The sequence below is a fragment of the Watersipora subatra genome, chromosome 9 (genome assembly GCF_963576615.1).
Source record: "Watersipora subatra chromosome 9, tzWatSuba1.1, whole genome shotgun sequence".
Taxonomy (NCBI): Eukaryota; Metazoa; Bryozoa; class Gymnolaemata; order Cheilostomatida; family Watersiporidae; genus Watersipora; species Watersipora subatra.
In genome coordinates, this window is record NC_088716.1 from 48098941 (window position 1) to 48115004 (window position 16064).

Genomic DNA, 16064 nt, shown 5'->3' on the forward strand with positions numbered 1-16064 from the left:
GCGCTAATCTGCGCCAGAACTCGCTCATCGAGCTCATGCAGAGCGGTAACGCTAGACTTTTCTCTACACAACTTTATCGCTAGTGAGATGCATTTCGATTGGTTGGTTTTTACCAGAATGCAATTTTATGGCGGGTAATTATTTCTTATTGATGTTCACCAACGTACAGCAGCGACAATTTGCTATTTTATTACGATTGAAACATCTGCAGAACAAACACTGAATTGTTCATAAATTTAATAAAAGCAATTCTAGTCCTGTACACCATAACAAACAAAAATTTCAAAAAATCTGTTTAGAAAACCAACATTTGGAGTCAATCGTTGTGCAGGTTGACCATCTTGAGAATGGTAAATATTTAATATATTAAATATAAAAATATACAAAATGAAATATATATAGAAATCGTAAAATATCACGATCAAAAATACAATAATCGTTTTTTCTTATGTCTTCTTGTAGTGTAGGCAGTGTACAATCCGTAAAAGTGATATAGGTTCAATAGCAACTTCCGTTGATGCCTAGACGGCGCCATATTGATTTATCTAAATTTATTAACAACTCTGAAGAAACTATTGATACGAAATATTATTGGCAGTTTGTGAGCGTGCCCACAATAACATTTGCTAGTGAATTGCTCAAGTGTGTTTAGGCACACGCTAGCGATGTCTCCTCATGACGCTTGCGATAAAATCGTCTAGTTTGTTTAGACCTTAATGGCCTGATCTGGCTAATGTTGAACTTCTGTAGCAGAGGCCATGGTAATTGTCAGGGTTTGAAACGATAGATGACCAATAAGTCAAAAGAAATAATAAACTGTGAGATCACGGAATACCACAACTACTGCAAAACATTGCAGCAAGCACTGTGATACATCAACAAGCAAACATGAAAATCTAGGGCAATTGCAATGATGCTAGAAATATCAAGTCTGGGAGTTGTCCAACCATTTAAGCTGATGCAATGTGAATATATGGGACATCAGTTGGATTGGGAGTTGTCTGATCATTATAATGAAAAGCTTATGAATGAAAAACAGCGCAAAATTGCTACTAAATCATGATTATTATTGACCAACACCACTTAATATGAAAGAGACTACTTGCTACAACAATTACTAATGGCTATTCAGTGAAGCAAACAACTCTGCCGAGTGTCAAGCACAAGGAGTGGTATATCACCAATATTAAAGGAGCCAGCTAGATTTATGACTTGTCGAAGCGAAGTAGCAGTCAGCATGCACCAGATCAGCAACCAGTCATCAGCGAGACAATTATTTACAACACTTTATTTAGTATATTTAGATATAGTTTATAACATCATTTTAGTCTAGAAAATGTTGTATTGTATAGCAGTAGAAAAATATGGCATAATTTTTCATTACCTAAGATATTGTATTTTATGCAAGACACAGACGCATGTGTCATGTCTCATACAGACACAGGATCCATCCTGTGTCATACAGACACAGGATCTATCCTGTGTCGTAGAGCCATCCTAGGACATACAAACAATCAGGTATTCTTGATTGTCTGTATGCAAGACAATCAGGTAATCCTGTTTAAAACTTATAATGTACTAGCTGATTGCCCGCCGTTTCCTGGGTAATAAAAAAGTTTTTGCACAAAACATTTATTTTCAGTCAACGTTACAACATTTACCATTCTAACTTTTAAATGAAGGTGTTTGTTTATTTCTGTGTGTGTTCGGCCAATGCATAAGACAAATGTTTGATAACTTGAAGCATAGCTTAAACAGATCGTTAAAAAACATTTCTTACTTCTCATCTTAGCTTTGTTTGCTGTATTAATAGATAAAAAAACAAACACTGAGATGATTCATGTGTACAGATTCAGACTTTGGAATGAAATCTTTTGAGTTACCCATGACATTTCTGGAGCCTCAGGTGAATTGACGCTTTGTGGTTTATAGCAATAAAAGTTAAAATTCAGAAATCACTTGAGGTAGATTTGTACACACAATGGTAAAATTTTACACTCCATAAATTTTTGTGAGGACTGCTTAGAATAGAATCACAATTAGTACATTTAGTTTGTACTCCTTAGTCTGTAGTTTACAATATATTCTCTGTTGCCTTCAGACGATACAATCTGTGGTCTGTAGTACAAAGTTAATCGCTCACTGTTAACAATCAAGTGTATACTCCAGTGCATTCAATAACCTTGCTATCAATTGCTGGTTTAATTTGCATTACAAGTCCACAATAACATTGAAATTTCACAATAAGCATAATATATGATAAATAATACATAAATTTATAGAATTAAAATCATAGCTATTCGTATTTCATATAAATATATTTGACGAATTTACTAAAAAGTACCAGAATAAATCAAAATAATGTCTAGTACTTGAAACAACAACACAATGGATTTTAAAAGCGAGTCAGTAAAAATCTTTAAAATTTTTGCATTTTTTTGTTAATCATGGAAAGTGAACGACCGCATCGTCTAGTTAATGGTGAATTGTTTTTGACAGAATAATCTATTTCTGGGTGTACACGAATGGTATATCTTTACCACCTTCCCAGTCTGCCAGAAAGTTGTCAAACATTTCATTCTGCGCAACAGTGAAATAGTTTTTCCAGTCTCCAATGACGCCTATTAAATGCATACACAATGTAATGGCATAATAATAACATACAAACGTAATCCGGAAAGATTTATAGCAGATTAATCGATGATCTCAAGATAATATGGCTGATAATAAGTGTGCTAAGTTTAGAATGTCTTTTAAAACTTAAGTGAATCAAACTTGTACATGCCTAACAGGTCAATATGCAAAGATAAAGATAATTGAACTCTACTAGTCTTATTATATTATACTTATGCAACAAATAAAGATTATAAGCCCAACTTTATTGTTCTCGATATCTGTCATTCCAGTAATAAATGATTTAACTTATTGCAAAACTTTACAGATTAGGCTACAAAAAAGTGAAAAATGCTTAACTGCAAATGAACAAATTGTGTCAAATAGGTAGCAGGAAACATTATTCAGTATTTATTTATAAAATTAATTTTAATTTAGCATAGTCAACTTAAAAATGTTCCCATTAGTCAGCTTATGTACAAACTAAAAGATATACATTCTAACTTAGACAAAAAAATCTTATTTATGGTAACTAAATTGTAACTGAACACCAAATTACAACTGATTGAAAATTAACACAAATTTTTAAATGTTATTTTAGTAGAATCTTTAAAGATTTCCTATTTTACGTGACGTAAAACTGTCACCAACAGGCTAATTTAAACATTCATTGCTATTCAAATTTTAATAATCTATCGTACATTGACGAGTAGCACTATGTCGTCATCACCCCTTAGATCTGTTATAATGACAGTTTTAAGCTGAATTTTATCTAGAATGTAATTAATTGTTGATTTTGCACATCCTTTAAATGCTCTCATTATATCAATAAGTTGTAGTCTAATATGTATTGTTAGATTATAATTGAATAGGTTACAATGTAACAAGTTTAAACGCAAAAAAATAATTTCACTAACTAACATGTTGCACCAAAACACCAATTGTCAAATACTAAAGGAACAACACTTTATTGTATCGTACACTTAAGACTATACAACCCACAATGTTATGAGGTTCAGTTTATGGGATTTTAGAATCAGTAACAAACGTAGATTATTCAGTAACAAACGTTATTATCAACGTAGATGTGTCAGTACAGTACCATTGAGTTAAAACACTGTCTTTAGAAACAAAAAAGTACTGTCACAGTAACTCATCAGACATAGGCCGTCATAGATGATAGTAAGTACTATGGAAAGTGTTTTTGCGATGTTAAACAGTTGCTGTTGCTAAGCAGGTCAGGTGCAGCTCATTCTACTGGCAAATGTATAGCTCAGTACAACCTGTCTTCGGTGGAGATGCTGGCAACTTAGAGGGCCACCCATTGAATTTCATTAGGTACGGTGGGTGATCTGTCTATACTGACCAAACAAATATTGCATCCATATCAAGGCTTGAGGTAGGCCACTTCGCAAAAGGTGTGGTAACCTGGCGACAGAAATCGACAAACTGATCCTCTGATCAACCACTGAAGCCTACCTTGTCTGCTACACTATAGTCCATTGTATGCTGAGAGATTGAATCTAAGAGAGCGATAACTAGTTTTACTTACAGCCATATTAGAGACAGCTATTGCATGCATTTTTATGGTAAATATGATTAGAAGACGAACTTACCATGCCTGCCCGAACAAACAATGTTTACACTAATCATTTCCCATTTCATGCTGCAGCGAAAAGTAAGCTAGGATGCAGGGAACAAAGTATTCTTGCAGAAAAGAATATGAGAGCTCTGTTTGATAGAACTGGAGCAAGTACACTTGAGTGACAAACAGCTCTCATCGTGAGAAAACTGGGTATACATGTATACAGCATAAAAATAACTCCTATCAGTGAGGCCTGTCTACAGTGTTATACAAAATTAGTGCATCACAGATATGCACTTTTTTAGTAGCAAAAAGGAACAAGAATGAAGAGAATTCGGAGTTGGCTTTGTTATTAAAAACTCACTAATTTGGTAAATAAAGGAGGAATCTTCACCTAATAGTAATAGGATAAGGATGATATATTTGCCCCAAGATATTTTTGCTACAATTCCAAGTGTTAACAACGATAGATCTAGATGACAAGGAATAATTGCACACCCAATTGCGAGAAGTTCTTTTTATGGTCTCAGGAAAAAATGAAGTGGTTGTCACTGGTGATTTCTATGCAGAAGTCGGATCTAGACCTAGAGCTATTAGTTGGAACTAACCAGCTTACAACTTTAGGTCTATATACAGCTTTAGGTCTAGATTCAACTCTACCATAATACTAATCTTCTACTACAAAACAGATCAAAGATCCTGAAGCAATTTGCAGATCATTTTGATTAACTTCTCAATTTCTCAAGATTAATGAGTGAGAATTTGATACCATTGAAAAGAGACCTAAATACTCATCTTTGTCTGAGCCCAAAACCTGAAAGAGATAGTACATATAATATATGTAACACGAAAAATTCTGAGCTTCATGAAAATGTAGTATTCTGTCAGAAATCTGAAAATAAACTGGGCAGAGACAATAGTAAACTCACATCAGCTGATTTTTAAGGTTGGGTCAGATAAGAATGTGCTCCAGAACTTGAGAGATATTGATATAGTGCCAGTATTTAATATATAGAATGTTTACAAGATAAATCATTGCTCTCTATTGCTAGAATGATACTATCTGATATACTAGTGTATCAATAAACACATTGCACCAATGCTCACTGCATGAAGGCATGAACGTACTTATAGCACAGAGAGGGAACCATTATAAAGATGTTAAGGTTGCCAATGGCGTAAAGCAAAGATGTGTTCTGAACATATGCTCTTTTCGCTCTACCTTTTGGCTATGTTGGAAGCAGCCTCTAAAAACAGCATGTGCAGTTTTTTATTCAGACCAGACACAATGCAGACTTGTTCAATGTTGCACATTTGAAGGCTTGAGGGAAAACATGCCAGAAGATCATAAGGGAAATGTTATTAGCTGATGCCTACTGCCTGATTGCTTATGACTCCAGGAGCTTGCAAAACCAACTAACAGATTTGTCTTGGCTACGGAAAATGTCAGCTGAGAAATTACAATTAGAAAGACAGATTGCCTCTTTCAACCAGTTAAGAATCTCACAGTTACTTGAACACTCGCTGTCATCCATGTACAGAAGGAGAACATATCCCAATTTGAAAACTCTGCATGTATTGGGGTCATACTTTTAAACAACACCAGCTAGACAGTGAGCTCATTTTTTGCATGAAGAGGGCTGATGTAGCTTGTGCTAAATTGAGGGAGAGACTTTGAAAAAAATCACCTCTTGTCAGCAAAAGTCAAAGGTAAAGTTTACCGTGCTGTTGTTTTGCCTGCCTTCTTATATGGAGCTGAACCATGGACATGACATACCAATAAATGAAAAAACATTAGGCGTTCTAGGTGAAGAGCTTAAAAATATTATAGATTGTTCAAGTCCCAAATAAAGAGAAATATACAAAAAAATAGATGGGATAGAGAAGAATATGAGATGCACCGACGATGTTCATAGGAAGGAACCAGGCAATATATCTCAATGGTTTTTCTACTCACAGCTTTGCTCAAAATCTAAAATTTGAGGATGACCTCAACTCTGGTTTAAGGATGTAGCACAGTGAAACCACATGTGGCAAAACATAAAGCTAATAATCTTGGCGACAAACTGCTGGAGATCAGCCAGTCTGGAGAGCTATGTTCTGAAGACCATAACCAGTAGAACAATCATCTTCGTCTTGATACATTTCTGATGATGATGATGATGATGATGAAGGTGTTGATGTGTACTCCTTGTGTGAATAGAAGTTAAGCACTCGTACAAAGTACGATTTCTTTTAAAACTAAAGTGTTAAGGAGTCGCCGTAAAAGAATGCAGAACTATAGTGAAGGTGAGATGCCCCGCTTCACAAAATCTATTGGTCGGTTATGTGATTAAAAACTAGCTTGAACCAACACTAGCTTCAAGTAATCTCATACAAAAACTGGCTTATATAAGCTGTTACTTCTACACAATGTAGTTTTTTATATTACCATTGATTTTAGCATCTCCATTGATTCTTTAGATAGAGGTAATGTTGTCTTTCCTAGTTTCATCTTTTCAAAGTTTACAGCTTCAGCTATCTCTTTCACTAGTTCTGGTGATCTGTTGGTACCCATGAACTCATTCACTTTCTGGATGGTATTGAGAGGGTTCTGTAAAAATGTAACCTTAAATCAGTCAAAAACTATTAGGAGAAGACAGCTTCTAGTTATGATGCACATTTAGCTAGTCTTTTCTTTTTAGCAAAGCTACCTAAAATTTTATTGGTCCAACAATGTAACAAGCGGTTGATAAGCAACTTCTAGTTGATATTAAATAATTTTTTTTATTTAGTTGTCAGTTTATATTGTTGCATATCTATATATATATACACCTCAAAGTTTGTCTGCTTGTCCAGCTACAGCTATTAATATCTTGGAATAAAGAACCTATCCTGCAGAAGATTCAATCTCAGACCCTCCCGTTCACCAGGCTAATCCCTTACCAATTCAGCCACACAAGCTTGATGGTTTCATAGGCAATATATGTCATTTTATGGGTGCAAATATGCTACCGGTCTCCGCTATGATGCAACGTGATGGCACAACGCCATGGAGAGTAGTGGCGTAATTTTATGCATGCTTAATTGTGAGAGCAAGTAGTTAGCTCTTAATAGGAAGCTTACTCAAATTAGCCATTGGCAATGTACCAGGCTAATAGCAAGTGACAGGCAACTACATTACCTCTCATTGTTTATAAGCTGATTTTTAATACCCGTGCAACGCCGGGCATTCTGCTAGTCAACACATAGAAGCTTTAGCTACACATTTCCTCATAAAAAGCAATGTACATTTGCTGTTACTTAAAATTATTATGTCCGCAAACTACTGCACCACAAACTCATGACTGCAATTTTTTGTAAACAAGTCTCAATTAACTAATTTTGAACGATTGTTGGATTTTATTCATAATTCATAATAAGGTTATAAAAGTGTTCGTTTGAACATTTCTGCAAATAATGATTAGTCTTTTGTCGCTTGCATGCTTAAAATTTAATAAACCAATATGTATGATATGTAAAATACATCTCGTAGTAAAATACACCAAAATATGACCTATTTTAAACACTTGTTAATTTTATACTTTCTCTTGGTGATGAGTCATGCTCGACAAGTGAATGTCATACACTTGGCTAACTTTTATATATTCTTATTCATACTTTAAGGGGTTTAAAGCTCAAGTTTAGACAGATATTATTTAATTTTGAAGCTAAACCAAATGCATACATACAATGAACAACATGCGGTCAACATCTATCAGCTGTTCTACCTTATCTATCACTTACCATTTTCAAGTCCTCATAGAAAACGAGAAGTATGTTTGGTTCATCTTTGAGAGACCACATGTATTCTATGTAGTCAAAGTATCTCCCAAAGAAAATATTCTTTTCATGGAGAAACAACTCCACAAACTGAGCAAATGTTATGTTTTCAATAGGATTTAGCTCGCCGTCTGACACTGCTACTGGCTGTAATCAGATAAGTATATGTTTTTAGAATTAAAATTTTTTTGACAGGAAGTGATAAAATGGATCATTTCTGGTTTATCAAGTTTTAGTGAAGGATGCGATGATCCACATAAGAGGACAACTTGTTATTTTCTTACAAACATTGTTATGGCATAAGCAAAACTCGTATAAATAAATTGCCTGTCAAACTGACACGATAAAAGATTTTCCATTGTTAAACTTTTTATTTAAAAAAATTTATATTGAAAATAATATATAGTTAAATTAACAACTGCTGACTTTACCTGCAACATATAGATCAATATGATTATATATATGTGACATATATGATTATGTGACATATGTGTTATATATGATTATATCAATATGTGACGTTACTTGATAAAAATGATTGATTAGTTATGCTAAAAATGCAGCAGTCTCCAACTCCATAAAAAACTCCATAAACTGTGCCAGTGTTAGCTTGTCAAATGGGTTTGAGTCACTATCGGCCAGTAGTGCAGTACTATGTAACTAAAATAATTGAAAGAGTTTTATCTTTAGATATAGATGTTTTGCAATGGTTAGTGACTAGATGAGCCACTGGTAATTAATACATTTTATGAATTAATACCGAAAGGATATAAAACATCTTAGGCATCCAGCCTTGCAGAAAACAGTATTTTACCTGGTATTGTTACTAGAAAAGTTATAAACTACATATCAACCTGTTGATTTAATTTAACAGCTAAGCATCTTATTTTGAATATTTATGCTGAAGGTAATTTATAGCATGGCCTTGGCACTTGTGATTAGAAGTGCTAATATAATCAAGATCAAATGATGCCATCAACGCCGGCATCAACTTATCCATTATGCCCTCAACATCAAGATAGATAAGGGTTATTGCTAGTACTGAACTATTACCTCTGCTAAAATGTAACAGTGTTGCGTTAGATAATGACAATCAAGAAAATACTTACCATACTCTTGTAATGATAGTAAAATGAAACACACGTGTCTTTGGGGTTTCTCATCACTACAAACATAGAAGTGATAATACAGATGTTTAGCTATGGAAACGTGAAGCATTTATGTAGGTGATAGCCAGCAGCATCTTTTATTGCACTTACAAAAGTCTTTAGACCACTTCTGGCAGCATGTGTAGAAAAATTTAAAAAATATGATTATTCCATAAAGTAAATTAGTTTCAGAAGTCGAATCTTGTCATTTCTAGCTCACAATATTTTGTGCTTCTATTAAAATATATTGCGGTCTATTCCTGTTTATGTATTTGTTTTTTTATCATTCCTCTGTAAGATTCTATGATTTCTTGTTTTATTACAAACATATAATATTTCATGTCAGAAACAAAAATATAGAAAAAATAGGAAAACAGATAATAATGTTTGTAGTAAAGTGGTAGTCGAAAAAAATGATAAAAACAACATTTTACCACAAAAATTAAAAAATATGCAAGGCCTATTAAAATGGAATCGTTGTTGAGACCTATCTGTCATGAGCTATCTGTCAAGAGCTATCTGTCATGAACTATCTGTCTTGAGCGATCTGTCATGAGCTACAGGTATTAATCCAATCTACAGTGTAGATCTGTCCAAAAATTGTGATGCAAAACATGCTGTTAGCAAAAAAGTGAAAATACTATTACTAAATATATAATTGATATATATTGATGATAGACCCCTTACCTACAACAGTCTTTGCTTTTCTGTACTCCGCTGGAAGGACGTCAGTCCTGTAGTGAGTGTTGAGGACTCGTGGTGAAGGGAATGGTTTAATACCGAGGCTGACTGGAGAGGTATCTATCATTAAAAGGGCTTTTGACCCTTGGATGTAATCAGCTGAACCTTTGAGTAACATCATCATAGCTTCCCACATGAAGTGAGTTCCTAAGTATACAACATACTGACATGAACTTCAGTTTGTAAATCACATGTGGTTTTTGTAAGATGGTTGAAAACCAAAAATAATGTAGTCCAGAAATGTTTATGTTAAATGGATTTTATACTACATGAACAGTAAAATACACTTGAACTGCCTAATCCATTCCAAGATCTTCCCAAACTCACCTCTTTGGCCCTTTAAAAACTATAACAACTAGACTTAACCTTTTAATCTAATGATCGTACAGTAATTGCTGTATTATTGGTTTGTATCTTCAACTTTTTTCCTTTTCTTACCACTTTCTCTCAGTTAATGGTTCATGTTTATGCTAGTTTCTGTATAAGTTAAGGAGAATGCACATCTTCAATGTCAATTCACGTCAATTTTGGAATTTTTTTCTAGACAGCAAGGTCTATTTTCAAATGACAAATAAAAAGAACTAGTTTATATGTCAAAAATAAAGTAAAACAAAAATATATCTTTACTATAACAAGAAAATACAAGCGATGGTCTGTCTATCCGCTGCCAGGGTTAGAGGTGAAGATAAACAATAGTTTTCTATTCAACTCGTGACATTGAGCTTGGTATACCGATACTCTAATACCCGTACCACTCGACCGCCTTGAAGTAGTTTTGAATAATTGCGCTGCTACTTATTCTGAGATTTATTGACAACCAGACAATCTCTCACGACGAACTCAACTGTCAGGGTACTAGTATATAATATAATGTGATAGAAATGAATGTATGTGCTGTTTCTCTCCAAGTATGGCAAGAAAGAAAGCGATATTTTTAATGACAACTACGAGATTCTTTTTACCATTTAACTCGAATTTGAGAACTTGCATCGGTTCAATACTTTACGTTACATGGAATTTCTTACGTAATACTAAATAAAAACTTAGCATTAATTTATTACGTTATGCGAAATTTACGTTAGGCTATAGGATGTTTACGTTGTCGGAGTGTCTACTGCACATCATTTACATTGGACCGAAACATTTTTTTTATGTAATATACATGAAAAAACATTTTTTATTAAATATGAAACAGGCTTCAGTGATCTTGCAGTTTTTAATACTATTACGGAAAAGCTTTTAAAGCAAAATGTTGTGCAAGATATTAGCCATAGTTGATATCAACTATCAATGATAACAGCTAGTGACATCATTATGCATGTATTTTTCTTCTGAGCATTCGAACCACAAACAACTTTTGTCATTTTTAATCTTGAAACTTCCCGGCAAACTACCTCAAACCTCAAAAACAATCGCAAATAATAGAAATACTGATACTTTCTGACTAAATCTACTAAAATTTTCTGTTTGTTTATCTTTAAGGCAAAATGCTGTACACTACAAGACATTGTCATTAATCCAAAACTATTCATGTTTATCATATTCTCAAACACTGGTTTCATCTCACTACAAATTCTGTAAACACATCAGTTTAAATTCCTTGACATAATGACCCATTTGTAGGCCTAAATGTATCTATAGTTGCTTGACCTTGGCTTCATCAGATAGATGAACTATGAACTTTCCGTCTGCACGCTATCAACTTTTGTAGTAAGATGATACTCGCCGGTTGCAAGTAGAATGTAGACATAAATATAGAATCGTTTGCAGAAAAAAGCCTGTGAGCTTAAGAACATAGGAAGCTAATAACATAAGATTTTGGGTCCTCACATTAATACGTATATGCTGTTGATAACAAAACCACTTCCATTTTGACGGTGTCACCTAGATATCAACCTCAAATCTCAAAGTCCCTCGCCTCAGATTTTCTAGATCATGACCTTTGCTAAAAGGGCAATGGCACACACCATTCCCAAAATGTTACTTACATTGCTTTTTAGTTGAATAAATGAAATTCTTTAAAAATTGGAAGAGTTGATGGAGAAAAATTGAAGAATGCATTTATGTCAGTCTATGATGACTCTCTGTCTGGTTCAAGCATTACGTGTTTAAACCCTAAATGCTGCTAGAGCTCCGCTCAAAATGTAAAACCGACATCCTTACCATTTTTAGAAAAGGTGGCTAGTAGGAAGTCTGAGTCATTCCATTTGTATTCTTCTAAATCACTTCGTACTTTCGGAAAGATATCCTTGTTCATAACAAGAGCAGCGACCTTTACAGAGCCATCATCACTCACAAAGTATTGCCCTGTCGCAGCTCCAGACAGAGGATGAAGGGGTAGGGCTGCCATGATTTCTCTCTACAAATAACAACGAATTGCACATTTACCATGAACGTGTTGCAGCAATATTGAGTTAAATGGTATAACGTCTGCTTTGCTTACAAACATTCACATGCTTGTAAATGTTTTTGACATGTTTTAGTGATATTGTTGTATCTATTGTTAACCTCAGACAAGTTCCTAAAGTCAAAAGCTGTTAACATATCGATATTAATAAATCAAGGCAGCTTAATCATGTCTATTTCAGAGTGTTGACTATACTCCACTGCAAATTCTGTCGACATCACTCATTTACTACCAATTTTAAATCAGAACTTTAAACAATTTCATGCCTTTAGGCATGTTTATAACTAATCGACCCTAATTTTATCAGGTAGCAAGCTGTGAACTTTCTGTTTGCAACTAGCCAATTATTTGAGTATGATTGACACTAGCTAGTTGAAAGTAGAAGATACGCTAGTCTAGAACTCTAAATTTGCCATAAAAGCCTGTGAACTCGGGTAACTACAAGCCTTAAGGAAAATAATTACACATAATCAAGAAACAACCTAATGCTGTTGAAAACCAAGAAATAGTTTTCTTGGCTGGGTCTTACCTAGACTGGAACAACAGATCCTATGCACAAAGTATGTTTAACATAGCATTGCGTATACAGGTACACCGAGCGTTGCGATAGGCGACGGTGAGAAGAAAGAAAGAAGGGTATATTACAAAAAACACAGCATCTCATTCACTTTTAGAAATGCTCTCAATTGAGAATATAGCTCAAACAACCTATAAACCAAAAATTTTACCACTTGAAACACTCACCTCTTCTGATATACTACAGCTTTAAAAAGACACTTTCGAGCGGATACTAGACCTTTAAACATCGGGATTCAATATTGGTATAACGGGTTCACGACATGCTTGTGCAATGAACTTTTGACCTCGTCGTTGGATTGGTTACAAACACGTAATTACCAAAATGCAAAGGCTTTGGGATTTTCCCTTCAGATCATTGGCTCGTCTCCTTCCACTCGTCACGGGCGTTACTGTTAAAAGACATGGCGTTTGATCAACGAGAGTTCTTCTGCCTCTTCTGTTGAACTATTTGTAAACTGGAGAAAAAGCATATAAAAGTGTGAAGTTTTCAAAGCCACAACAATATTCATCATAAAGTAAGTCCGATAACAACAAAAGACACCATTACTTGATTTAGTGTTTCACCTTTCCTGGTCACTAGCAGCTTTCTTCTTATACAATTCACTTGACACTCACTGTACAGAGTGTAAGGTATAATATTATTAAAATCTATCAAATGTAATGATCATTCTTTATGCAAGAATTGTTACATGCTAAAGATTGGAAGGTTTCTGATACAGTTACAATAAAACAATATGTGTATGTAAATATATTTTGGTGGTCCATATAATTTCACTGGTGTATAGCAACTTCGAGATTATGACATTACATTTTGCCAATATAACATTTTGCAGTATGAATACCCACCAGTGTTTAACCACCACCTCGTTATGTTATGCCCACCACCTCGAATTAGCCATACAAGGACACAGTTTTCTGCTAACCCGGAGCAATGATATACAGCAATGATATAGGGGAGGGGGGGGGGGGCTGTATATCATTGCCGGGAGTGCAGGTGGGTTCAGAATGTACACTACCGTAGTATGACTTATTGACGTTGATGCTAATTAATACTTGTGCGGTAGTGCTGACACTATATATTGATTCAGTATCTCAGAATATATTATGTTGTTGATGTGCGATTATGTGTGTGTTTTACTTCATGATGAGTTAAGGTAGGACCACACGAGACAAAATTCTCACGAAATCGGCAAAATTTGGACGAAACGATTTGTATGAATTGACATTTGGACGAATTCGTCCATCGTTGGTTGCGCACGATGAACGAATCCTGAATTGGACAAAACGTGAGAAATTCCTACGAATCGTTGTTTGATTGGTCGGTTGAAAAGGTTAGTTGAATGTTGAAGGTCGTTTTCTTTTGCGCATGTTTGTACTGAAGCAAATGATTGAAACGGAATCGGCTTTAATTTATTACTGCGTTCTGATTGGCTAGTTGAAAGTTAGTTTTGTACGAATCCGTGGTGGGGAAACTCTGTGTGGCAGGTCAGAAATTTCGTACAAATGGAATTTCCCAGATTAGTTGAAATTACACGATACGTGTGGCCTTACCTTAACAAAAAGAAGATATACAATCTAGACGGACAACGTTAACACACAGTTGCAAGAATACGGTAGTATGAACAGCATTTTAAAATTTCCAGTGCTCCATAGCACTGCAGCAATTTTTGCAGAATGGTCGCTCGTGATTGATTGATGTATTTGCAGGTACCTAGTAAAATAGGAAATTACAAGTTTGGTTTATTTTTATATTTAAATGTTCATGCCTAAAATCTTGCATTATAAAACACCAAACTCAGTGGCACAGCTTTAAAACCTGACGAGGTTTCTTATTTGCCAGGTTTTTTAGAACTTTGAATTGGCACTTTAGCTTGTAAACAGATAATTTTATAATAATTTAAACAGATAATTCCTTTCTCCTTATTTTCCAAAATTACAATGTTAAACCGAGGTTTGTTGCATTGTTAATTTTTTTAGTGTTATCTTAGACTATTTTTATGGCATTTGACTTCTACAAACCTTCCAAAATCTGTGAATGAATCCATGGTAGCTTATAACTTGACACTAACTGTAGTTAATATGTTCTTCTAGGCTCAGCATTTAGTGCCAAGCATTTATTATTTCTCTATATATAGAAACCTCCAAGTGCATGTGCGTACGCTCGCGCACACGCACGCAAGTTTTCATGACCATGATCTCATTTATAATATTTTGCCAATGTCCTCAAACTAATGGTTAAAATATTATACACACCTGTGATAATAATTTTACCATCAAATTGAGGACATATTGTTGCAATGGTGTTGACATTGTTTATAACTGAGTAGCTGACGTGTTCTTTTGTTATAATTGGTGATAATATTTCCACAACAGAAGTGGAGATATCTTATCGCAATAGTATTTTTAATGATTGGTTAAACTTATGGTTATAAACTTTATGGTTATAACCATAAGTTTGTAACTTAATGGTTATTATATGCCATAAAAGTGAAAACACCTCATTAGACTAGCATTAAGAGAATTTATGGCTGTTTGTGCGCTTACAATAATTTGTTAAAGATGTGGTTGCGTCAAATTTGAGTTGATTTTAAAAGAAAGTATTTTTCTTTGTCTATCAGTGATATGTTGTTTGTTGTGTTAGGCGATCTCATTGTCAAAATATTTGAAGATTAAAATCGAAAAAATTTGATCGTGGTAAAAACGCTCAAGCCAAAAAAACATGCCTAGACTTGACCAAAATGATGTAACGCGTGATACAACCTGTCTCTATCTCTCGTATTCACATAGGCTATTGTAATAAAAGTCTAGTCCTACGCGGCTCTATTGGCATATATTTTATCTTGTATTTGCTCATGTTGGCTAGAATAAAATTTTCAATCCAGCTACATATACATTATTACCAGTCTCAAATGCCTCAAGCAAGGGAAATTAAAAACTTGATGTATTAGCTTCCTCTAAATTCTGTGTAAACATCTTAGTACCGACTACCAATTCTACCGGTCTATGGTGATTATGTCAAGCAAACTATGTGGAATAAGGTCTTTGTATCGGCACAGTTCCGTCGCTACCCACACTAATGATCTACAGCCCCCCAAAAGCCCCGCCCACATGATGCCCGCCGCCTATCCTTGGGGGATCTGTATACCATTGCCCACATCAAAAACTAGTTTCTTACTGTTGTATTATTAAG

At 34.5% G+C, this 16064-nt stretch overlaps 1 protein-coding gene across 1 annotated transcript; it reads right to left on the bottom strand.

Annotated features, from left to right (window-relative positions):
• Positions 1-6274: 6274 nt before the first annotated feature.
• LOC137405157 (sulfotransferase 1C2-like) lies at positions 6275-16022 on the bottom strand. The gene is made up of 8 exons (XM_068091383.1): positions 15983-16022; positions 13193-13263; positions 12052-12247; positions 9835-10035; positions 9109-9164; positions 7964-8122; positions 6630-6791; positions 6275-6388 (listed from the first exon to the last, which is right to left on the bottom strand). Exons 1-8 carry the CDS (start codon positions 16020-16022, stop codon positions 6275-6277), a joined length of 999 nt encoding a protein of 332 aa, XP_067947484.1.
• Positions 16023-16064: the final 42 nt, after the last annotated feature.

Excerpts from the sequence above, each read along its gene's own strand:
- LOC137405157 (XM_068091383.1), bottom strand. The coding sequence starts at position 16,022 with ATGGTATACAGATCCCCCAAGGATAGGCGGCGGGCATCAT. Across the intron at positions 13,264-15,982 it reads GGATAGGCGGCGGGCATCAT|TAACGCCCGTGACGAGTGGA; the intron begins GTGGGCGGGGCT and ends GTCTTTTAACAG. Across the intron at positions 12,248-13,192 it reads CCCAAAGCCTTTGCATTTTG|AGAGAAATCATGGCAGCCCT; the intron begins GTAATTACGTGT and ends TGTTATTTGTAG.